The sequence below is a fragment of the Mixophyes fleayi genome, chromosome 2 (genome assembly GCF_038048845.1).
Source record: "Mixophyes fleayi isolate aMixFle1 chromosome 2, aMixFle1.hap1, whole genome shotgun sequence".
NCBI classification, from domain to species: domain Eukaryota; kingdom Metazoa; phylum Chordata; class Amphibia; order Anura; family Limnodynastidae; genus Mixophyes; species Mixophyes fleayi.
The window spans coordinates 266601810-266628276 of record NC_134403.1 but is presented as its reverse complement, the minus strand read 5'-3'; the positions used below and the strand labels follow the sequence as shown (position 1 = coordinate 266628276).

Sequence of the window (26467 nt, the reverse complement as noted above, 5' to 3'; positions counted from 1 at the left end):
GTTCAGACTGAGCTTTATCAAACACATCGGCAAATGAAGCATACTGAGGAGGGAGTCCCGGGAAAGAAGATGAGATGGAAGATCGCTGTACTTTAAGAGGAATAACTTGAGAGAGACAACGATGGTGACATTCAGACCCCCAAGACGTAACTTGAGGGGTGCGCCAGTCAATCTGGGGAGAGTGACACTGAAGCCATGGAAGGCCTAAGACAATCGGACTTGTCGTAACTGGAAGAATTAAAAACGAAATCTCTTCATGGTGTAGTACACCAATCTGAAGGGTTACTGGAGACGTACTCTGGGTGATGAGACCATTGATGAGGCGTGATCCATCTATAGCCGTCACAGTAATGGGTGTTTTTAAAGTGATCACTGGTAGGGACCATTGATTCACTAGTGATTTAGAAATGAAATTTCCTGCTGCTCCGGAATCAATCAATGCCTGTGACTCAAAGGATTTGGTAGCAAAGGAAATCGTAACATCAAAAGCGCAGACTTTAGATTTCATAGCCAATGGAGAGGACTCCAGGGACCCTAACTTCACCTCTCCAGAACTAGTTAGGGCCTGGCATTTCCCGATCTCTTAGGGCAAGAGCTGAGCATATGCGTGGAATCAGCACAATAGATACAGAGTCTATTCTTTACTCTTCGTTTCCTTTCCTCTGAAGATAATTTGGACCGTCCTATCTCCATGGGAATCACAGAGGATGGAGCTGGACGAAATTGAGGGTTTAAACGAAGAGGTGCTTTGACAGCTGTTGTTTTCTCAGACTCTCTTTCACGAAATCTCATATCTACACGATGGCAAAGAGAGATCAAATCTTCTAGTGACGAAGGAAGCTCTTGGGTAGTCAGTGCATCTTTAATTTTATCGGAGAGCCCCTGCCAGAAGGCGGCAACTAATGCTTCAGTGTTCCACTGAAGTTCAGAGGCTAAGATCCTAAATTGAATGACATACTGTCCTACTGTATGGGAGCCTTGTCGCAAACGAAGAATGCTGGAAGCAGCGGAGGTCACACGACCTGGTTCATCGAACACACTTCGGAACGTGGAAATGAATTTGGCACTATCTTGTAGAATTGGATCGTTTCTTTCCCACAGGGGGGAGGCCCAAGCCAGGGCTTGTCCCGAAAACAATGAGATAAGATAGGCCACTCTGGAACGATGGGTAGAAAAATTTTGAGGTTGGAGTTCAAAATGGACTGAACATTGGTTAAGGAAACCTCTACAAGTTTTGGGGTCCCCGTCATATTTTGACGGAGTAGGCAGGTGAAGCGTAGGAGCTGTAGACACCTGGGATGGCACTGGGGAAACGGAGGAAAGCACAGGAGCTTCAATATTAGCTGTAACAGTCTGTCCAGATGTTCCTTGGGAGGTTAATGATTGGTAACATTGAAGTAACAGCTGTTGGCGAGCATCCTGTTGCTCCACACGGCTGACCAGATGCTGCAGCATCTCTTTAGCGGTAGATTCCGTATCTGGGTCTGTCATGGCCTGATCTTACTGTCACGGGCACTAGGAGTCTTTACCCAGGGATCACCAGGTGATAGGCTTACCAGAGCAGTATAGGTGGTAATATGGTACTCTGGTAGCAGGGTGATCACGGAACAGGAAATAGCAGATGATGAGATGCTCAGGAAAGTCTATGACTAGCAGCACTGGCAATATGGAGGTAGTAATACACGAGGAACTGTATGGACAAAGGACACGTGAAGGTAGTCAGTGGTCTGCGGTAGCAAGTTGTACCACTGCTATAGTGAGGAGGAATGTCCAACAGAAACGAGGAGGTGATGAGAGTCAGCGGTCTGCGGATAGCAAGTTGTACCGCTGTCTGAGTGAAGGAATGGAATCCAAGTGGAGGTATCCGGGGAGTCAGTGGTCTGCGTTAGCAAGTTGTACCACTGCTATGTGAGAGGATACTGGAGCAGGTGAAACTGGAAACAGGGGTCAGTGGTCTGCCACTAGCAAGTTGTACCACTGAATATATATGTGAGGAGGTGCACGGGGAGAGACTGCAACACAATATATACACGGGCACCTTGACTTTGATCCACAGTAATATGCACAATATAAATGTATAAATGACTGAACAACACTGCCAATATAGAAAGTCTCTTGAAGTAATCCAGCATGAGATAACACAGTCAATGATGGCAATAGACTCAGCGGATAGTACACTCCAGAGGAGAACCAACACAGTCCAGCAAGGTATGCAATACACAGCACAGTCAATGGGAAGTATGCATACCGTGGTTCAGGAGAAGGCAGTCAGACAGAAGTGCAGAGATACCTGAACGGCAGGAGGCCGGCAGGATGCAAAGTCCCTGGATGGGTGAAGCGGTGGTCTAGCAGGTGCAGCGCACAGGTAGGTAGACCAGCAGGGAACCCAGGAAGGCGTGGAGAGCGGATCAGCAGTAGATGGATGCGTAGCGCTGAGAAGTAACAGCAGCGGGTCTCTGCGGGAACACGGAGGTAGCCAATAGCAACCAGCAGGTGCAGTAACGATGGGACACCAGAGCAGAGTTGAACTGGAACAGTTGATCACGGAGAGTAGCGGGTAGCAATAGTGGCAGCAGACTCAAGGAAACACGGGAGAGTTGACAAGGGCTGAAGACTGAAGCGCACAGAGGCGGCGGATAGGAATCAGCTACACAGTCACGATGAAACACAGACGGGTTGCAGGTTGAAGACTGTAGTGCACGGAGGCAGCGGATAGGAATCAGCTAGCAGTCACGATGATGAAACACAGACGAGTTGCAGGTTGAAGACTGTAGTGCACGGAGGCAGCGGATAGAAATCAGCCAAACAGTCACGATGATGAAACACAGACGAGTTGCAGGTTGAAGCCTGTAGTGCACGGAGGCAGCGGATAGGAATCAGCTGGCAGTCACAATCATGAACAGGTGAGTGGATGTGAATGAAAGACGGTAGTGCACGGAGGCAGCGGATAGGCATCAGCTAACAGTCCCAATGATACAAGGTAGAGTTGAAGTGGTTAGAAGACTGTAGTGCACGGAGGCAGCGGATAGGAATCAGCTCACAGTCACGATGATACAGTAGATGGTAGAAGTGGTATGGGAACCACAGTAGTAGAAGTGGTTTGGAAACCACAGAGGTAGAAGTGGTTTGGAAACCACAAGAATCAGCTGGGCTGAATAAACGAGGAAACACAGGAACACCTTCAGAGACTCATGGGGAATGAGACTCCAAGATCAGGCAATGTGGTGATGACCACAGGTGCTTAATATAGGGAGGTTGCCTGATCTGCCAATTAAGTTAAAGGAACATACACTGGAGGTATAGAAAGGGCTGCGCATGCGCAGTCCCTCAGGATGGAGGACGGCCACGGTTCCTAAATGTCCGGGAAGAAGCACTCACAGTCCGGTGAGTGACAAAAGGGCTGTTCTCAAAGGCTTAACTACTGTTGTAGCAGGGGCTGCAGTGACTACGGGCCCCAGTTGAGGGAGGCTTACCTTCCCTGTCAAAACCCCATGTGTGCAAATGAGTTTTTCATGACTGGATGGTACACGGGGCGCTGCCAAATTATCACTATGAGGCCCAAAAAATGTCTAGTTACGCTCCCTAGCTGCTCTCTTTTCCTTATAGATACAAAAACAAGCTGTCAGTCAATATATATTGCCAACTGCCATAATGCTGTCCAAAATAATGGCCAGAAGTCAATTTGCTTCTGTAAAGTACACTATATCATAACTATCACACATAACGCAGTTAAGGGCCTCATTCACACGGCACTTGAAGAGCACTGTGCATATGTGTGGTTTGACAGTGCTGATAACATGCACAACTCACTGAATAGAGAGCCAGCTGACCTGCCCCATTCACAGGCAAGGTAACTTCTGCCGCACTGACAAAGTAGCATGCAGGATTCCTGGCACAGTGGATATTACCTTGTGTTAGCATATGAAAGATGTGCTAGTATCGCTGTAAATGATGCTAATGCTTGCTTTTTTTTAGTGTGTAGTGAATTCGGTCAGTAAGGTTAACTGAACTGCATACACAATACACTTCAGCGCTGAGATATGAATGAACGACACACAGGCACTTTGAGTACTCTTGTTTTTGTTCCAGTTGCCTGGCATGTACACATACAACATATGAACACTGCCATTCAATAGATCTTGAGGAGCAAGTAAAACCACTTTCAGACACTAATATATGAAAACGCCTTAGTATTACAAAATAATCTGAGAGCTGAAGTGTTTATATTTAAACTGAACCTAGTTGGCATGCTGTCTGTCCGTTCTTTACAAAAAATTACAATTTCAAACAGAGAAACAGTAACCTGCATCCCTCTGGAGCAGAACTAGAAATGCTCTATACACAATGCAGGTTGGTGGACTCATACATAGGGCCATGGCTTGTGATGTTACAATACGTATGCTCCACAGTACAGAACTTTGTTATCAAAACAAAAATTGTAAAAATAGATTAAAAATATTGCAAAAAATATTTTAAAACCTTAGGCATTATAAAAATACTTATTGAATAATAAAGCATTTTTAAAAAAAATTATTTTCCTCTTTTGGCCATACTGAAATGGTGATAACAGAAGAGGTACGGCGGTTGTACAGGTACCCCTGCTATACTTGTTAAATAGGCTTCCCCACTACCAGCTCAGTCTTATCACCAGTGGTAACTCTTTCCTGTATAGGGGATGAAATGGAAAAGCCCCAGTTTAATCCTGCAATAGGTCAGTGGAGCATGAACAGGTTTATAAACAATAAACTAGATTAGATCAGGCCAACTAGAGTCTGCCATAGGTGAGAGGATTGTTGGGTCAAACTTGAAAAAGTAGCATAGATTTTGTAACAAGGGCCATACAGAGGACAAGTGGTAATCAATTGTGAATATAAGAAAGTCTGTTTCACCATCAGAATATGAAAGGGTTCTTTAATGTAAGGGTGGTTAACCTGAGGAATTTCTTACATCAGGTGGTGATGGCAAATTCACTAACTGAAAATGGATTTCCAACAAGAAATTGTATCTCTAGCTCTAATTGTCTGGGGATAATATATGGTTGGTTAATTGATGCAAAGAATTTATTGAATTGTAATTTTTTGGGTTAGGAACATTTTTCCCCCCTGAGGCTAAATTGGCAACTGTCAAACAGGGAGATTTAGATTGCCTTCCTCTCGATTAACACAGCCTGTTTCTTAAACAAGTGTAAAGGAGTCTTACAAGAGCTCCATGAACATTACTAAGGGGTAAATTTATCAAGCTGAGGATTTGAAAAAGTGGAGATGTTGCCTATAGATTCTAGCTATCATTTATTTAGTACATTCTACAAAATGACAGCTAGAATCTGATTGGTTGATATAAGCAACATCTCAACACGCAACTTGATAAATTTACCCGAGTGTTACCTTGAGCGTGCATGCACGACCCAAGTGTGTAACCACCTGAAGACGACAATTAAGAGTACAAAATGATGGGCCAAAGGCTGCAACAAAACGTGTGCACATCAAAATAACAGGAAAGGCACTGTCTCAGATAGCAAGCTGACAAAACCTTTGTATAATGTCAATGGTGATCACGATTCAAACATGTTTTCAGTTCAGGGAGATCAAGTTCAATTACGTGAAGAACAAAAGATTGGTTGAGTAAAGCTGTTACACTGTCAGGAAGAGAAAATTGGCCAACCAGAAAATTTGTGAATCCTTTAAACTTTTCTGAACATCTGCATTAATCTGATCTTAAATGCGACAATCAGATGTGAGTTTGGGTGGCCCTGCTCTATTTGAAAAATATAAACCTGAAAACTAAGAGTTAAAACACATATCTTCCAAAGACCGGGACTATCCGTTGGTTTGGTTGTACCTAATCTTAAAAGGTACTTATGTCAATGCCACTCAACTTGCACAATGTCTCGTGTTTGGGTGGATATAGAATCCGCCTCCCTTCCCTCTACTTCAACCTTTGCAATTGTCTGGTACTCCCCAGAGGCTCACTCCCATCCAGTTATCGCTCTGTCACTCACACTCTGGTCCCGCTGCAAAAGACTTAACTCCCTGGCTCCGTCTCCTTCCCCTCTGGTACCGCTCTGGTTCAATCTGGATTTTCCTCCAGGTTTCTCCTCTACTGCCTTCACTTGTTGACTTACTTCGAACATTAATTTCCTTAATGATCTTGCCCTTTCCCTAATTTCACATGCCTACAAGACAAATATAGTCATATAGCCTCTCCACCCATATCTTTCATCAATACATACAAATACGGCACTCTACCTGCCCTCCGCCTTCTGTTGACATTTGAACGCCACTGTCTTTGCAGTCCCTCTTCTAGAGACCTTATCTCCACCCTTTACCATGTAATGTTGTCTTCCACCACCTCTGATGAATCATCTCACAAACACTCTTGGGAACAGGAACTTGGTGAGGACCCTGATGCTGATAACTGGACAGATATTTGGACAGGAATAGCGAAACCTCCATTAGCATACTAATCAAGGAGAAAGCCTATCAGCTTTTGTATAGATGGTATCTAGTTCTAACAAAACCGCACAGAATAGTCCACGGTTCTTCCCCCCCTCTACTGGAGGGGTTGCCCAGACTCTAGCTTTTTCCTCCATATATGGTGGTGTTGCCCAGTCCTGCAGAGATTCTGGTGTGGAGTCCAGGATTTAATTCTCACCCTCACTCACACTGTTACTCCCTTCCTCCCTAAGTATGTGTTGTTTCCTCTACCATTTCCAGATCTTCCAAAACTTCAGAATAGGCTTGTCAGACATATCCTGAGCACTGCTACCAGCCTCATAGCCAACTCCTGGAAAAGTGCTACTCCCCTCCTTACAATGGCAGAGCTATTGAGCAATATTTGGTATTCCTACGAGATGGAACTAATGACAAGTATTTTACAGAACTTCCCTTTCTCTTTCTACAAAACCTGGAGTCCTTTGACCCTCGACCCCCATCCCACTCTGTACTCATCCATAAAAGCGAACATCATGCTGCTCACTTCTTTGCTACATGCCTCTCCTTTTCTTCTATTTTTGTTTGATATGTACACATTTAAGGTCACATTTATGCTGAAATTCAGAAAATTCTGAGGGGTTCACAAACTTTCTAGCACCAGCGTAAGTTTTCCTGTGGTAAAAACAAATAATCCAGGAGAAAAAAAAGAAGTTAATCTCAGCCTCACTTGAACGAAAGCTGTAATGATGACCCCTCTTAAAGGAGGAGTTGAGGTTTCAAATATACAGAGAGCGGATACAATTGTATCATAACGAAAATGCTTTGTCCAGTTTACCTGTTTCCATCTTTCATATACATATAGATAGAAAAGGGAGTCTAAAATGTCTGCTACATCATCAATAAGGATGTAGGATGCACTTTTACCCGGTGGTAGTCATTTCTCCATCGGCAATAAAGCCGACAACAGTTAGAGCGACCTAAGAAAACTGATAACGGTAAGCCCTAAAAAACATGAAATATAGTCTGCAAAATGTAAACCAGGCGGCGGGTCTGGACATTGCTGCTTTAAAACCGGCAATTTCACTCTGCCCATTAGAACTGATTTTACACGTGATGGGATGTAATTGTGAAGGGAATGTTGGCTGTAACTTAATAAGTCTATATTTCATGCTTGTCGGGCTTACACTTATCAGATTTTTTACATCCCTCTAACTTTTGTCGGCTTTATTGCACCCAAATATATCACCGAAATATGCCAGCAATCTCTAATTATTAGTGAGAAATTTCTCATTCATTTTCTGCCAGAGCTGTTCTGACATATAAGGAAAAATAATACAACATATGATTTGCTCAAACATTTTGGGAACAGGTGAGGGAGCATTATGAAAATATGAAAAGGTGTAATGGTCAATGGGACAATGTCTTCCCATTTATAAAAGTACATATCCGTTGGCATCACTGTTTTTAATTTGGAGTCAAACAATAAACATAAATTTACAACATATTGGCTCCCCATGAAAAAAACTGACAGAATTTGCCTAATGAAAGGCTTTAGGAATCACTCCCTTACATGATCTCCTTGTTATTTCGAGGTCCACCATAAGGGATGAAGGGCAGGCTTCCGCAGGCAGCATGATAAAAGGTCACCCCAATACTCCAAAGGTCAACGGTGACGCCATAAGCCTTCTGATGGGATTTTCTTAGGACGGCTCTTTCATACATATCAGGATGCTTACAGGAAAGAACAAAGAGGTAGACTTAGTCTTAACACCCATGTGGTGAAAAACGGAAGCGCAGCATATAGTTCAGTAATATACATTAGATAATTGTCCCTATTCCACTTTACTACATTCAATCACAACTGTCTGCTGGACTGGATAATTAGTCACAGAAATGGGCATGCTGACGAAAGTGAAAACTTAACTTCAAAGCCTTGGATTTACCACTTTTGTATCATCCCATTAATAATTAAATTTTTTCCCCAAAAATGCTGCTCATTTTAGGCTTATTTATGTAAGGAAACAACATGGCTAGTGAATAACATGGATGGCTAGTAATAATGCACATGCTGCTTACAAAAGTAACTTATTGAATGTTTTGTGACAGTTAAGACAGAGAAAGGAACTTGTTGACCCATGTGTGCACAAGCAAGACTTTAACTAAATAATAAAGATACATGCTCACCAAATATTCTTCTGTCCCATATATAGACATGAATTTCTCATCGTCTTGAAGTTGTCGAGCAGCACCGAAGTCTGTCAGCTTGTAAATACTGCGCCCATCCTCTCCTATTAAACGCATAATGTTCCCAGGTTTGATGTCCCTGTGCACAATATCATTCTCACGTAGGTGGTTCATCCCTGCCACTGATAACAAAACAGATATACACAGTTAGAAACATAAAAATCCCAATCAGTAGGCATGTGATGCAGCTAATATTGTCTTATACAGGTGACATTTTCACTTTCAATTCATGCACAGTGGCACAGAGGTTAGCATTGCGGCCTCACAGCCTTGGGGCCAGGAGTTTGATTCTAAGCAAGGCACTATTTGTGCAGAGTTTTTATGTTCTCCCCATGTTTACGTGGGTTTCCTCTGGGTCCTTCTGTTTCCTCCCACAGTCCAAAGACATACTGCTTGGTTAATTGGCCTCTGACTAAATGGACCCTAGTATGTTTCTGTTGGTGTAGTAGAGAACTTAGTTCCAATGAGGCACTGACTCATGTGAAGAATGAAATATTCTCTATAGAGCACTGTATAATAGAGTGGTGCTAAATAATAGTTCTTAAGCTTTGTAGAAAATTGCATGTCATATCATAGTCCAATATACACCATTTTTGCTTTGAATTGTTAAAAATTGCCAGGCACACTTTTGTGCCTAGATATTTATGCTTGCACCCCACTTGGAACCACCAACTTTCCAGCTTGTGCTCCGATTGTGGACAGCTCACAAAGGCAGACACAGTTGTGCAATGGGCAGCATATTACATCTGGCAGGGAAACTTTGGCTCTTGCGCTGCATCTGCACTCTGTAAACCACTTACACTTTATTACTGAAGAATTGTTAACGTTAATCTCACCCACACACTGCACCACGATCAGAAACTCCGACTCGGACAGACCAAAAGCATTCTCTGGCTCTTCCAGGACAGAAAGTAAACTCCCACTAGAACAGTATTCCATGATCAGCACCTTCTGCTTAGTGCTGCCCTAGGACATTGAAGGAAACATGAGAGAAGTAATTGGGTGCAACTATACAGACAAAAGCTAATGCCATAATCAGAAGGTACAGCCATCAGAATCATGATATAAACAGCTAAGATATCAGTAGTGGTCTATGAACAAAAAGCAAAGTTTCTGTTGGGGTGGATACAGCAACAGGAAATAGAACACTATTAACTAAAAAATAGAACCTACTGTGACAGTACTGTATAAAGACAGAGTGGAATTTCCTGGCATTTCAATAAATGAATCATGGCAGAGATTAACTCACATTTCGCACAATTGATTACTTTGTGCAACATCAAAACAACTAATATTAAAGAACAGTGTTTTGAAGAAATGCTTCATGAAAATAAATAGTCAGTACAGGGTGTGAAAATAGCAGGTGTGATTGTGTTTAAGAAAGGTAAGATAGGGGCTTACAGTTTCCTCTACTGCAAAGAGCTTGACAATGTTGATGTGGTTGAGTTTCCCCAGCATCTCAAACTCTCTCATCTGCACTTCATACGGCCGGAGGTAACTGGTGTTATTGAACACCTTGACTGCCACTTCCTCTCCAGACTTCTGCAGGAACAGAAGAAATACAACAGGTAAGCGTGTACCTTCAGAACACTGCTTCAACACACGTGCTGCATACAAAGTCATCTCCAAACTCCGAGGTTTCACCTCTTCATAGGCTGTGAATTTTAACTGGTTTTAAGGTGTCTATTGAAACTACAAATACAAACAGTAATTCTTTGTTTTCTTTGTTCTCTTAATTATTTACCGTTATAATGCAGGACTCCATAAAAGCCATAAAACAATAATAGTCAATGAAGAATGGAACATAAAGAAAGAGCACATACTGTACACACTATGGGCCTGATTCATCAAGGCACACATACTGAATGCAGTCTGCGTTCGGTTTAAAATTCACGTATTTCGGCTTTGTGCAGGCAAAAGATGAAATACATATAGGTCTGCTGAGATCTACTACACAATACACTGCACAAAAGCCTATGTGGATTTTAAATTTGCAAAAGAATGCACAGAAAATAAATAATTATATATATATATATATATATATATATATATATATATATATATATATATATATTAGGGTGCTGTTGATGTCTACTGAACATGAAAAATGTTTTTACAGTTGTTCCTGATTGCAAACACATGTTATTGCATGTGTAGGAGACTGTCATCTCTACGGATCAGGACTTGGACTAGCCCTGTAGCTGGAGCAAGAGATATGGCAGAAAAACGCCTAGTTCTAAGCATGTGCAGGATGATTTTTGCGAAATCGGCAGATACGTGCCTTGGTGAATCAGGGCCCTACAAGTTTATGTGTGCCAGTGTTCAGCTTCAGCACATTTAATCATAGAGATCATTTGTCTAAGGGAAACTCCTAATCATTACAAATTGTCATTTGTATCCAGCACTGGACAGACCTGTTTCTCTGTTTTAGGTCATGACATTGCTTAAAACAATTGTCAGTGTGTATAAAAGCACACTTCCCATAGAGATAAAAGATCTCCATCGTCAGATCTGTGCAAGCTGCATTCACAATGTGCTCCACTTTTTAACTGGCTTGTGACTGCCCATGTTTACTATCATTGAGAAACAAACAAGCCTGGAATTCTGCAACTAAACACCTAAATCTCTCTTCTTTACATTGGCATGTACAGCTTCAAACTATCTTTAAACTATTGCTTTTTGTTAGTCCCTTGCTAATCTCCTACATACAGAGGACTTCTGCCCAGGGTCTCATTCACCCCTATACTCCTGTCCAGCCCCAATCATTATCAATGTATCCTGCATGAATATCAATTACACATGGTTTTGTCCAACTTTTATCACTCTTTAATAGAAACTGTCATTTGCTGTAATGAGTGCCCATCAACCAGTGCAATACTATATTAGCAATTGCTGAATTGCTGGCGGACAAGAGTTGTTTCTACTGGATACACACATGGCATGACTGATATTTCTAGTATCATTCTCAGGTGATATAGTTCTCCCTTTACTTAATCTGTCACCTCTAAAGCCGATTGAGTTCTATGAATGCTAGCACCTTTGTATTTTATTTATTAACAGTTATTTATATAATGCCTACAAATTATGTAGAACTTTACAGAGAATAGTTACTCATTCACATCAGTTTTCCAGCTGAAAAAGCATTGGCATTCAAAGTTCTCGTGTGTCACCCACCTTAAACACAACTTTATCAAGTGTATTGAAGATGCACAAAATGAAAGAATACACTGAAGCACAATAAAAGCCTGGACAAACGTTTTCTTTTGGGTACAATTATGAATGTTCTATTGATGCAAAAACTTTAGCCAAGGGCAACAGGGCTTTACTCAAATTCATAATTAAACATGCATTGTTTTTGCCTTGTCACACTGTCAATAAATGGACCCATCATGTTGTAGATGCTGGAAACGTACTATCTACATCTTTTCCCAGGATGTTTCTATCTTATTTTCACAAACTTCTGTATTTCTGTACAACTATATATATTTTATTAAAAGCTGTCAAGCCCTTTCCTCAAGCTAACATCAGATATAACTTTAATGTGACAAAGGCTAGAAATTACAGAAATAGGGCATAGTTTATGGACTGAAATTGAGAGTTAAATTAATGATGAAAGTTCAAAGTGATCCTTTGTGGTATCAAATTTGGTGTTTGATACCAAAAGATGTGATACTCATTCTTTTTAGAGTCAGTACAAAACGCCACTATGAAACGCATAACTGTCCCCTTCATTTACATAACATAAGAATATATTTTTATCGCAATTGGAATATAATTTACACTCACAAGTGTTTAACTAGGTGATTTTTGCAAGTATATGTTTAAAAAACAAAATTACTTTAAAAAACCAAGTTCTTCTGATCCCATAAATTCTTCCTACCTTATTCCGTGCTTTGTACACAGTAGCAGTGGCCCCTTGTCCTAATTTATCATCCAACTCCCACAGGTAGTTTGGGGTGCTCTGCATCTTCCAATGTGAAGTCACCTTCCTAAACAGATATCTGTTAAAGAGATTTGGTGAATTAACTAAAGATGCAAATCTTAGGCCAGTTTAGTAGGTATGTTTTACTTTCAAAGCTCAATCAGGTTGGAAGACAGCTTTAAAAAATCGATTATTTTAAAAATGTTCTCCTTAACCGAGTGGGCTTGGGAAGCAAACACCGATACACCAACATAGCATAAGAGCAAAATCATCCCTTTTATGTCTTTGTCTTTATTTGCAGTAAATTAATTTTCTATTAAATTTATGTAAAAGCAGAGAATACAATTAACAGACAGGTCTAATGCAGAGGCAATTTCATGGTAGGGGTGATGGGAACGGCCAAGTGCTTCATAGTTGATGTGACCCCACCCCCCACTATCCTGATTTGCAAAAGGAGAAATGTTGGGAGATAGCTATATTTAATGGTATGCATTTTTAAGTTGCACTTCAGTAGAGATGTGCATTTCTTGGCTCACTTTTCCCAATGTGAAAAAGCCTCAAACACACAAAATCCCCACATGAAATAAAAGTAGCCCTTCACTCTCAAGATTAATATAAGACATAAATGAGGATAAATAGACAGTATTTTGGCAGAAAAACTGAACATTTCTATTTAATAAACAGATGGATCTAAAGTGGTAGAAGGTTGAAATCTGATGTAACGTTTACACTTTTGCACAGTGCGCCTCTTCAGAATTCTGTCCCTCTCCGAATAGCTAGGCGCATTTCTAGTTTGCATAGGTGTCTTCTGAGAGCAGATAATAGTGCTACACCTTGAAATGTATTGGGAGTACAATCAATGCAAAACAGTGTTAAACCATGCACAGTGTTTTGTAATTAGGGTTCTATATGCTTTATACAAGAAAAAAAAATCTCAGCGCTGCATTTTGTGAAGGACTATGTGACATATAGTGTTATTTTATATCATTCATTTGTTTGAGCATTAGTGTTACATAAATGCCACAGACCTTCACACCTTGTTTCTATAACAACTTCTGCATTACACTTACTTTTTCCTTTATAGCAAAAAATACTGTCTTGTGGGGGGGTTTTCATTCATAAAATATTCTCACAGATAGGATAAATGTACTTTGTGTATTATCAAAATAAAACATAAAGATTTGATAAGCAAAAGAAAACATTGCTGGTAATATATAATTCATGCTTGCCAACTCTCCCGGAATGTCCAGGAGACTCCGGCATTTTGCGAGTGTCTCCTGGACTCCCGAGTGAGTGTGGCAATCTCCCGAATTCTGCCCACTTCACTAGTAAGTGCACAATTCCTAGTGAAGTGGGCAGAATTAGGTCCCAAACGCCGCGATTCATCATCATACTTAGAGTGGCGTGAGTGAAGGGCGGAAGGGGGCGGGGCACGGCCAATCGTGTCATTTTGGGGCCAAAATTGCGCGATTCACAGAGAATCGCGTCATTTGCGATTCTCTGTGAATTCCGGGATGCGGGAGAAATGCCAGCTCTCACGGGAGCCCGGAAGGACTTTCCCCGAGAGTTGGCAAGTATGACAAAACACATTACTACAAACATATATACATACTACTCACGCACAATACACATACACAAATACATACACACATACAAGTACACATAATTAGTATTGTGTAGTTTACATAGTTACAATTTATTTTTTGCATATTGTAGAGGTGTTATATAGACACATACACACACATTTATTAAACTTGAAGTTACAGATTAATGTTAATACATTTTAGTATATTTATATTGATTAGTAAATTTTTCAGAGTTTATTCAATATTGCAAAGGAATGAATAAAATAAAATGTTGGTCTCTTCTATTTCAAATAATGGGCTAAACCATAATGTACATTAGCATAGGGTGGATATGCAATCTTTTGAAAACATTTTTTACATGCATTATAATGCTTTTTTTAGCTTGTCTTTGAAATTGTATTGAAAAAACAATCAATTATCAGATTTATGATAAATACTTTTTTATTTCATTACTTTTCTGGTGCTTACAATTTTTTACCCAGCCAGGAGAGAGGTGCAAGATAAAACTACCTATATAACAGTTTACATCACCAGGTTAAAATACAAATGAATTACCCCCTTTAGCTTTAGCCTATACTTTAATATGAGGCTCAAACCCGCAGCGATATGCTACTTTGAGAAAGAAAAACACAGTGTTAGATTTTGAATTGAATTGCAGGTAACATCATTTCGCTCCAAAATTACAGAAAATAGTGTTACAATCTATTAACGCTGTGTTATAAACATTCACTCTGTCAATTGAATCGGCCCCTTGGTTTCGAAAAGGAAACTGAAAAATTAGCCCCTCTGAATGTACAAATTCATGGTCTTGTCTCAGAAGGGGCTTGAAAAAGAACCACTTGGGTGGAGGCCCTAAGAGGTCTAAGCCATAACCTCTTTCATAATGCCTCTGACCCACAAGTCTGAAGTAGATCTGATCAACTAGTCTAGAAAGAGCAAGAGACAGGCTCCCACCACAGGAGGGAGGAACCCACTATGCAGTATGTCTGTCAGGAGGCTTGAGGCCAGGCCTCACGCCCAGCCAAACCTCCTTAATCCTTTGATGACTACAATGTGGGGCAAAATAATGTGGGTCCCTTTGACAAAGTCGCTTTCATTTTCTCAGAAAAAAATAGAAAAATCTCTGGCCTTTTGGTTTTGAAACATTAATTCCCTCCCTTAGCTTAAGAGATTGTGCTGTGCAGTTCTAGTTTGAAGAGGACAGTCTTCTCAAAGGGTAAAGCTTCCAGAATACTTTTGGATTCAGTTACTGCCAAAGTGAAGAATCTAGAGAGGCCGAGACCAGTGTCAAGGACCGTGTCTCCAAAATACTCTGATGCTTTCTTTACATGGTTCACTAAGGACAGCAATTCAGATGTGAGCATCCCAGATTGTATGTCCTCACTAATCTGCTCAGACGGAATTTCTACTGCTTTATTTTCCCAAGCTGACGTTAGAATGGGTCTGAGTTATGTACCTACTGTGACAAAGATAGACTTCAAAATTCCTCCACAATTTTTATCCATGCTGTCCCTTGGAAAAACAGTATTCAGAATGGGAATACTGCTGGATTTAGCAAGATGGGAAATGGGGGCACACAATTTAGTTATAGACTTCCTAGAAGGGGTTGTTGAACCGCAACCTCCGCATGGCCTGAAACCTCTAATCTTCTTTCTGCAACGGCCCACCCAAAAGTTCTGTGGAGAACACAGAAACTTTTAAACAAAGAAACATCCAGATCTTCGGGTTCCTCATGATCCTGAATATTGAGGACTTGACGAACTGCTAACACCAGCTCTAGGACACCCTGTCTGCTAGAGAAGTGATTTCCCATTCTTTCAGATTTTCCCAACACCAACTTTGGATTTGGAAGTAGTCCCTTTTTCGAAAGAGAGACCAGAGAGAGAGAGAGAGACAAACTGCAGAACACAATCTAGGAAAAGAAAGTGAACAAGCAGGCAAATGCAGTATGTTGTGTATATTTACATATACCAACTGCCACAGTGCGTCTAAATAAAGTCAGTACTCAATGTAAAATTAACAATTATAGTGCAATGACAAAACACTGTGGCTAAATAAAGTCAGTACTTGATATCAATTAGAAGGAGACAATACAGTGCCAGTACACAGAGGTAATTGGTCAGTATTCCACCAAAATCTATATTATGAAAGGAGTGCACACCTGCACCCCACACAGTCAGTAATAATGGACTGCACAAGTCTACAAATCCCTTAACCAAGGCAAAACAATATAAAACCCTGCTACACAGCATATCTAAAACAAATATACAATAAGAAAGGTGCCCTACTCCTTGGGAATTAAAAATAAAACTTAAGATCTATTGTGTAGGGGTATAAAGGAGAGGTGATTGCGTTCAAACAAGCTAGATTTAGTGCCTACTCTTGCAACACGCTCTCTATACCACAACATTAAGCAGGGTCCTCCAAATAACAATTCCAACAAACAAGGTAAAAAAACCTCAGGGATAAGATCAGTGCCTTGCACGGATGAAAAGAATGTACAGTAAACCAAATGCAGTCACTCTTGGGTCCACTTAATTTTGCGTGCAGAGGGTTTTCAATAGGTGATTGGAATGGATGATATATTGATATAGAAACAATTCATTGTGTAGTTTGAAAGAGTTCGCTTATGGACAGCCTCATACAACCCAATCAAATTATAGTTCGCCTCTACTGGCAGGAAATCCATTCACTCATATTAACTATCACTGAGATGAACAAGAGGGTTTGTAAAATCATCATTGGCTCCGGCCGGAGCATCCATTTTTTACATTATGTTAAATAAATAACATTACCTCTCTCTTTTGCCACACATGCTTTACCTCTAGCGCCCAGAACCTGATATACTACGTATTAACTATCATTGACATTAGTATGCCGCCCCCTGTATTGTACATACAATTTGTTTCCAGACCTATCCCTGACGCCCCTCTTCACTCACAAAAACTGATCCTCCACATAGTAAATGCGGCGACATGCCTCATAGGCGCATTCTGGAAAAACATCTCCCCGCCTACTCTCTCCAGTACTATCCAGAATGTATGGGCCACTTATCGCATGGAGAGCATCACAGCAAAACTTCACCACACCCTTAGTACCTTCCAGGCGGTATGGACCACATTACGGAGTTTCCCCTCCTTTAACTACGACATCTTCCCAATTGCTACATTCACCCCTCCCACCCTCGCAACCAGGGCCGGACTGGGACTAAAAATCAGCCCTGGCATTTCAAGCATACAGGCCCACCTCTGTTGATCAGCAGGACAAAACTGTGTGCCGCTTCCCAGCAGCGGCGCCGCCAGGGGCGTGCCCACATTATGTTGGGGGCGTGGTCAACATGGGGCATTGATACATACATTATAAGAAAATATTACATTTATCAGGCCCTCCCTATCATATCACACCCCACCCCAGAAACACATTACAACACCCCCAGCCCACTGCACTTATCTATGCTTCTGATGCTGCTGACATCCAGCAGGGTGGGAACTTCCTGTAGAGTGAGCAGGGATGCACTTAGTCTCACAAGATTAATAAATCTCATGAGACTTAGAGCTCCTCGGCTTGCTCTGCAGGCTGTGTCCTATCCAGGAACTGGGAGTAGCTATCCGCTCCCTCCTGCTAATCAGAGCTGGATTAAGGCTCTGGGGGCCCTAGGCACTTAAGACAGGGGGACTCCTATGATGTAATATGGTTATTAGACACATTTTCAACAAATACACAGGCAATACTGTGAGCACTACTATTAGGTGCACACAGTTCTGTCTTCACAAGCAGTACAATGTGAAGCAGTACATACCTCCCAACTGTCCTTGTACTCACACCAAATCCTGACTAAGCGGGACAGTCACCCACCAAATTCAGGACAGTTGGCAGAATGTCCTGGTCTCTCTTACCTGTCTTGTCATTGTCTCCACTTGTGGCCGCTGGTGTCTTTAGATCAGTTGCTGCTTGTCTGGATCCTGGAATGTTGGGGGCCCTATTTGAAAAAAAAAATGGTTACATGAAATTTAGAAAACTCCAACCAGCAGCGGTGTTAAATCAATATAACACCCACGTTTTAAAATTAGGCCTCACTCCAGCCCCAACATTAAAATGATAGTATTCACATTTGAGAAATACATCTATTTCCCTCCAACTAGCCCTGACATTAAATAGTATATACATTTAATAAATAGACCTATTTTCCTAAAACAAGCCCCAACATTAAATTAATAGTATTCCCATTTAATAAATTAACCGCTTTCCCTCCCTCCAAACAACCCCAGCAAGAAATTAAATAGCATTTATATTTAATAAAAATAAACATTTCCCACAACCATCTCAGGCATTAAATAATTCATAATTTCATTTAATAAATATACCTAATTTTCCCCAAACAGCCCCACATTCACTTAATAGCATACATTAGTCATATACTGTCCCCCATACACATTATAGTCATATACTGTCCCCCCACACACATTATAGTCATATACTGTCCCCCCACACACATTAGTCATATACTGTCCCCCACACACATTATAGTCATATACTGTCCCCACACACATTATAGTCATATATTGTCCCCCACACAGATTAGCCATTTTTTATTTTCCACCTCCTACAGCCATTGCCCCCATACAGACATTTTCACTCCTAATTCCCCCTGCAGCCATTGTCACACACCCCCCCTTCCCCCTGCAGCCATTGTCACACACCCCCTCTTCCCCCTGCAGCCATTGTCATCCCCTCCCCCTGCAGACATTGTCACACACCCCCCTTTCCCCCATGCAGCCATTGTCACACACACCCCCTTCCCCCTGCAGACATTGCCACACCCTTCCCGTTCCCCCTGCAGCCATTGTCACACACACCCCCTTCCCCCTGCAGCCATTGTCACACTCCCCCTTCCCCCTGCAGCCATTGTCACACACCCCCCCTTCCTCCTGCAGCCATTGTCACACTCCCCCTTCCCCCTGCAGCCATTGTCACACACCCCCCCTTCCCCCTGCAGCCATTGTCACACCCCCTTCCCCCTGCAGACATTGTCACACCCCCCTTCCCCCTGCAGCCATTGTCACACACCCCCCCTTCCCCCTGCAGCCATTGTCACACCCCCCCTTCCCCCTGCAGCCATTGTCACACTCCCCCTTCCCCCTGCAGCCATTGTCACACACCCCCCCCTTCCTCCTGCAGACATTGTCACACTCCCCCTTCCCCCTGCAGCCATTGTCACACACCCCCCCTTCCCCCTGCAGCCATTGTCACACCCCCCTTCCCCCTTCAGACATTGTCACACCCCCCTTCCCCCTGCAGCCATTGTCACACACCCCCCCTTCCCCCTGCAGCCATTGTCACACCCCCCCTTCCCCCTGCAGCCATTGTCAATCACTTCCTCCGTGTATTTTTACTCATTCCCCTCCCTTGCAGTACCTGTCATTATCCCCCGGACACACCAACTCACCTCAATAACCCCGCGAGCTCAAAAGACTGACGGCTCCTAGGCGGCTGCGTGACGTCATGACGTCACATCGCGCAGCCGCGCGGAAGTTAAAAAAAAAAGAAGAAAAAGCTGCGGGACATGAAGCACAGGGACCGGACCGGCCCATACAGCCATCGGCCCTTCTGGCAAATGCCAGAAGTGCCAGATGGCCAGTCCGGCCCTGCTCGCAACGATAAAGATTCAATCCTTACTGATAACACTCCATGCTCACACTTGTTAAGTAACCCCCTACCCCCTCCACCCATTTTTTTCCCCTTCCCCCTCACTCACCCCACTGTACGTCTTCCCCTAAAAGCTTCGGTATAAAGTTTTCCCTTGGTATACATAGGTTCCCTGTGATTGATTAGATTATATATTGGCCATTTGTTTATGTTTAATTGTTAACCATTAAACCTAAGCATCTGTTAATCTATTGCTGACTCTCACCTTTGTACCTTGTCAAAAACACAATAAAAAAAAGTTTTGTTTCAAAAAAGCAAAAAACAGTTACAGTTGTTCACAGATGCGGCCGGTTTCATAAATTTCACAGCTTACCTAGAGGGGAATGGTGCATTCAAATGTGGTGGTTTGAAAAAATCTTAATAAAAATGGCACTATTGGAATTATTCCTCATAATAGTAGCACTAAAATTATGGCTAAACAATTTACCAAACCGGTCAGTTTTGGTGTGATAACACAGGTATACAAGCCATCAGCAATCACACCACTTCCTAACAGGAATTGTGGTGGCTGGTGGAGAAATGTTTGTCTTTTAACATCATTTTGAGGACTAGCCAGGCAAAGACAACCTAATAGCTGATGCATTATCATTATCAAAGTGGGACACATCGAGAACCTCCCATCTATGACAGGTAGCAGAGCAGACATAGACAAACTTGTAGAAAGTCTCTGGTGCCCCAGTGCATGGAATGTGTAAATTGTAGTTGGAAAATGTAGTAGCATTTTCAGGGGAAAAAAAATGGTAAAGACCCATTAGATGCACTACTAGCATTCTTGGCCACATTAAACATGAAAAAAACATACAAAACCCACCATGGCATTTTCCTTAAAATTAAAAGGGACAGGGACATCACAAAGGCTTTTGTAGAGTGCTCCATCTTCAAAGGGTGGCGAAGGAAAGAGAAACAGAAGCCAAACCAAAAGGAGCCAGTAACATTAAATATACTGAAAGAAATAGTGCACATTGCACCATTAATAAGCAACACTGAGGAAGATACAGACCAATTTACGGCAGTAGTCATCATATAGCATTTTGAATTAGCAAGCTGGTTGCAAGCAATTCAAATGGCACTGGAGTGTTCCACAAGACGTTTTCCCAGCATACTATAATACAAAATATACTAACAACTGCCCCTTCCTCCAGCCCACAGCATCAGCAAAGTAATCTGGTTGCCTGGGCACTCCTACATACATTGTACAGTCAGACAGGCAACCACCAGACCCCAGGACCAACACCTGGGCTTACTAGAGACATTGGAAATCCAATGGCTGTGAAAGAGAGGCATGACCTGGGGTATCATCAGAATAATACTTCAAAAAGCTACCAGAAAACACAGCTAACTTGACGTGCTATTCAGTGACACAAGCCTGATTCAATGATTGGATCACACCAAGGAGGGAAAATTCACCTTCACTGCAGTGTTAACATGGTAGGCAGAAAATGTCCCATAAGTTTGTAATTTTATGGTTTAAATTTACTGGTGTACACCTGTTTCTAGTAATTTTTATTGCTAAATAAAGCTGGGACCTGGTTTATTCTACTAACTTCTTGACACAATTTATTCAGGCCTTATCTATGTGGAGTTTGTATGTTCTCCCCTTGTTTGGGTGGGTTTCCTTCAGGTGCTCCAGTTTCCTCCCACACTCCAAAAACATACTAGTAGGTTAATTGGCTGCTATTAAATTGACTCTAGTCTGTGTGTGTTAGGAAATTTAGACTGTAAGCTTCAATGGGGCACAGTCTGATGTGAGTGAGTGTTCTGTACCGCGCTGCGGAATCAGTGGCGCTATATAAATAGCTGCTGCTGATGATGATTTATAAGGGCACTTATGAGCCAGTCACACAACATTTCACTGAAGTTTTGCCTGTAAATTGTAGTCTGCACATATGATCTGGTGTACCATGAACATTCATTGGTACACCAGGAACAAGCTCTCTGATACAGTATTATTCAATTTGAATTTAAATAGAGAAATTGTTTATGTGTTTATTTATATGCCACCTACTTAGTGCTGGATAATACATCATCATCATTTGTAATTTTCTGTACGCTTACACAATTTAACAGTCTAATACATTATAGCGGATACTAAATTGCTGTTTGATATTATTTTCTTATATAACATACAAAGATTAGGCAACTGTTCCCCATTGAATATGTGTTTTCATTTCTGGTTTATATTAAATTTTGGAATAAAATTTGTGAAATTTTATGTGATTGTATATTACTAAGAAACCACGTTGATGGCGTTCATTTATCAGTAACGCGAGTGGTCTGTTTTAGTCCTCTTTTGTTATCTTTATTATTAAAGCTTAAATCCAACCTGGTGGAAGTCCTAGTTGAACACTAAATCACATTGTGGAACTGGATTGTAGGATTTGCCTTTTGAGCGCAAATATCCAAGGCCTCTTCTAATACATTCAAGGATGACAGTGTCTTGACTTAGCAGGTGTAAAGGAGTTAGCCAACTGCCTGTATATGGCCCCAGGTTTAGACATTCAATACATGATTTTCACAGGGGAGTATTCTTGTTCATGTAAATTCTCTCTCTCTCTCTATCTATATATATATATATATATGTAGAGAAAGAGAAAGAGAGCGAGTGAGTGAAAGAATTTTGAATGTGCCTCTGAGACTTTACGGCACATCATACAACATTATAGATGGTTGCTGCTATTTCTAAGCATATTTACTTTAAGAAGACACATGAAACCACAGGGAGATTGTTTGTATTGGGAAGGAGCTTTCCAAAGACTGTTTTTCGGCAATAGAAAAAGCCAGTGTAAGGGGTCCTGGGGTTATGAATGAAGAGAGAAGGACGGGCTCCATTCACAAAGCCCATTTCAGGTCTACCACCATGTTAGCAAGTTGCTGACTAATCAGAAGTTGCATGTGTAGAGCATAGGCCAGGAAGCGGACTGGAATATGTAGATGCATTTTCCCGAGCTTAATGCTTGGGGACTACAACTGTTCCACCCCACAGGTCATCATCATCAACAACATTTATTTATATAGCACCAGCAAATTCCGTTGCGCTTTGCAACAAGGGGGGATAGGTGACAGTAGCACTGAGAAAGTGATTAATCACAGATATACTGTATATAAATAAAACAGGTACTCATATACACAGACTCTGTTTTGGAATTGCCCTCATCCAATCACAGCACATGCTTCTCTCTACAAACTCGTGTGTCCAACCTCAGAACAGGTAAGACGTTCCCATTCCTTATACTGTGTTTTCTTTCCTGTGCTACCACTTCCAATCCTCTGCCGCCACTACTATGGTCCCAACTTCCAATGTGTTGTATCCTCTCCTTCATCACTTATTCACCATGTGCTGATTATTTAGCCCAAAGCAACCATCTAAATCAGGGGTCTTCATTCTTTTAATACCTACCGCCCTCTTTTGTATCTTTGTTGATGGTAAAATTTCTTTACCTCCCACCAGTGCAGTAGTAACTCAATTTAGCGTAAGTGTGAAGTAATTTTTAGAGGGGAGGGTTATTGTATTTAACTATATAAGCAGCAGCTACATGATGAATTAGATATAGAAACTGAGGAAGCTAGTATAGAACTTGCTAATGTGCAACAGGATGAGGGGGATATTTGTGGATCTGAACATGTTACACTGTGTTGTACTTGAACAAGATAAAGAGGAGAATGATGTATGTGTCTAAGTAAGTCTGTCATCAGTGGTACTACCTCATGCCCATGCCCATAAGTGCATTATCATGCCTGGGCAAAAGAACAAAAACATTACCTCTTGCATGTGGAAATATTTTTATCCCAACACAGACAACATTTGTCAAGGCCTTTGTGTTGCCACAATTAGTAGGCACCTGCTGCCTTCATCATTATCATTTATTTATAGAGCACCAGCAGATTCCACAGAGCATTACAATTGGGAACTAACACAGTATTAAAACAACACTAGGTAATAAAGACAGAGAGGTAAGAAGGCCCTGCGTGCAAGCTTACAATCTCCCTGTTACATTATTTGCAGAACGTTCATTCAAGTAGTTTATCAAAAGGTGGAAAATCATGTATAGTAACAAGCAGTCCAGCATCAGCTAGCAGCAGGATGGATAGACACGTCATGCAATCTTTACCGTCAACACCTTCATCATCAACCTCCTCATGGTTAGTGCGTAGTCCAGCATCCAATTTTCAAATGCAAACTGACTCCCCTAATGCAATCCATGATTCCCAATAGGCATCCTTGCACAGTACGACTGCTGCTGAGGGTGAAACTTATATACAGAAGGAGACCAAGAAGAGTAAGCATAGCTATACACAACAATTGTCTGTGAAGCAAGCGTTTGCAAGTATAACAGCCAGAAGATTACTAAAGCCATGAGAGCTTTGTTAGCACTGGATGTGTTGACCTCTCCTACCTGTTCTTGAAACTAGTACTACTAGTTGCTACCAATGTCTTAAGCTGACTTGCTGCTTGTCTGGATCCTGGAATGTTTGGAAGAAAGTGGGTAGTTACATATAATATGGGCAGCCTAGCAGTGAGTGAAGCATTCAGACCTCTTTACCCCCAAAAAATTAAATCAATAGCATCAATGTTTAATAATTAGGCCTCCCTACCTGAAACCAGTGCTGACATTAAATGAATAGCATCAACATTTAATAAATAAACCTATTTCCCGCCTCCAATTAGCATCAACATTAAATTAATAGCATTCAGAATGACGCACATTTTGTAGCCCCACCCCCTATCACGCCCACCTCCTCTGCAGGCTCCCGGAAACCAACATTTTAAAGTTGGTAAGTATGACTTACCTTCTACCATCTGGCTCTGTAGATTTCAGAGACAGACTCTTCTGTCTGCCTCTCTTTATTTCCATGCTGTCAGCACACAAATCTAGAAGACTGATCTCTACATAAACTGCAGTAAAATCACAGCTATTGATACATAAATTGCTTCTTTACCCCTGTTCAACCCCCTCCAAGCGATTAACTTAGCACAGAATTGCAGCCAACCTCCTACCCACATGGTATTACTTCTAAAATGACAGATGAGAACTGGGGTGAGGGCTACATATAGAAAATATCAATCCAAAATTTGCAAGATCTGACATTTTAGCAGAGATTACATTTTGCCTCATTTTCAGATCCAAATTTGCAGCGCGAGCCGTGTTTCAGTTCAACTCAGAACTCCAAAATTTAGATCTGATTGATTTCTCTGAATCCAAACCGCTCATCTCTAATACATACCTTTACCATACCATCTCTAATACTGGACCATTAATATATATTAACCCTACAGTACCAGATAGTTGGAGAGGGGGCGTGACTGGAGGGCGGGACGAGGCTAATCGCGTCATTTTGGCCCCACCCCCGCGACGGGGGATTGGCCTTGTCCCGCCCCCTCCCACCCTCCAAAATGGTGCGATTTTCTGTGAAATCCGGGATGCAGGAGAAATGCCGGCTCGCCCGGGAGCCCGGGAGACTGACCCGAATTTCGGAAGTCTCCCGGGCTTTCCGGGAGAGTTGGCAAGTATGAAGTACCATGTACATGTAAAATAAATTATGTACTCCATTATTTATATATCATTTTAAAACGGAATTTGCAGTTTAATTTTAAGCCGCATAGTATTTGATTTGTACAGTTGAAGTGCTACAAAAAGTAATATTCTTAAAACTACCCATGCAAGATATACAGTATGTTATATTAAAAAAAATAACCATGCCTAAAACATTATACAAATACAACACATGGAACATGCAGATTGGATATATGCAATGTAATTACAATAAATAATTCAAGAAGATCAATATACAATTCCCTCTGCATATCACATATTTATATTAAAAGTACACAGGACATGTTCACACACAACAATACAGTTAAAATGCAGCCTGTGAAACAGTACATATAAACAGTACAATACTGACCTATTGATGATTCAGTAGAAGCACAGTATACACTAATATGTGTATACAGAGTTTACAGACCCTCATACAAATCCAGTCTCGCTCTCTCTCTCTCTCTCTCTCTCTCTTCCCGGTGTCCCTGGCTCTCACATTTAGCCACAGCACGCTCACTCACACATCTACTTCCTTGTTTCCTTTTTCTTTTATGAACAGTGACAAGCCTCTTAAAGAGACAGAGCACATGCAATACAGCTGCTATAATCTAAGCATATTAGTAACTTATTTCGCCACTGTCCTTGTTTATTTCATAAGGCTATATATTATCATCTTTTAATATTCCTCTTTTTATTTTTAATTAATCGGCAGGACTCCAAAATGAACAAAAGATTTCTCAGTTTTCGTGTGGTTATTCCTTAACTAGAAAATGGGTACTCAAAACTACCCAATGCCCTGAAATTCTATTGTATGATTTAATATTGGTATTAAGTAAAATGTCCATGTAGATATCCCCGAATAATCAGATTATCTGATTACTACATTGAGGACTGTCACCAACATCACTGCCAAGTCAGGTAGTAATGTACTGTATAAGTGAAGAGCAATCAACCTTCTATGTTGAGAGATTTTTTAAAAAATCTGACTAGCAATTTTTATTTAAGCTTTGACGACTAGTGCACTGTGCATGGATACATCCA

General features: G+C 41.4%; 1 protein-coding gene across 1 annotated transcript in view; it reads right to left on the bottom strand.

Annotated features, from left to right (window-relative positions):
- The window catches only part of IKBKE (inhibitor of nuclear factor kappa B kinase subunit epsilon), a 75687-nt gene extending 49735 nt beyond the window's left edge, over window positions 1-25952 (bottom strand). Inside the window, exons 1-6 of the mRNA XM_075196156.1 lie at window positions 25794-25952; window positions 12556-12676; window positions 10077-10217; window positions 9512-9641; window positions 8616-8797; window positions 8002-8162 (exon numbers count right to left, since the gene is read on the bottom strand). Coding sequence (XP_075052257.1) covers window positions 8002-8162; window positions 8616-8797; window positions 9512-9641; window positions 10077-10217; window positions 12556-12642 — 701 coding nt within the window. The 5' untranslated portion in view covers window positions 12643-12676; window positions 25794-25952. The remainder of the gene's footprint in view (window positions 1-8001; window positions 8163-8615; window positions 8798-9511; window positions 9642-10076; window positions 10218-12555; window positions 12677-25793) is intronic.
- Between the last annotated feature and the right edge of the window lie 515 nt (window positions 25953-26467).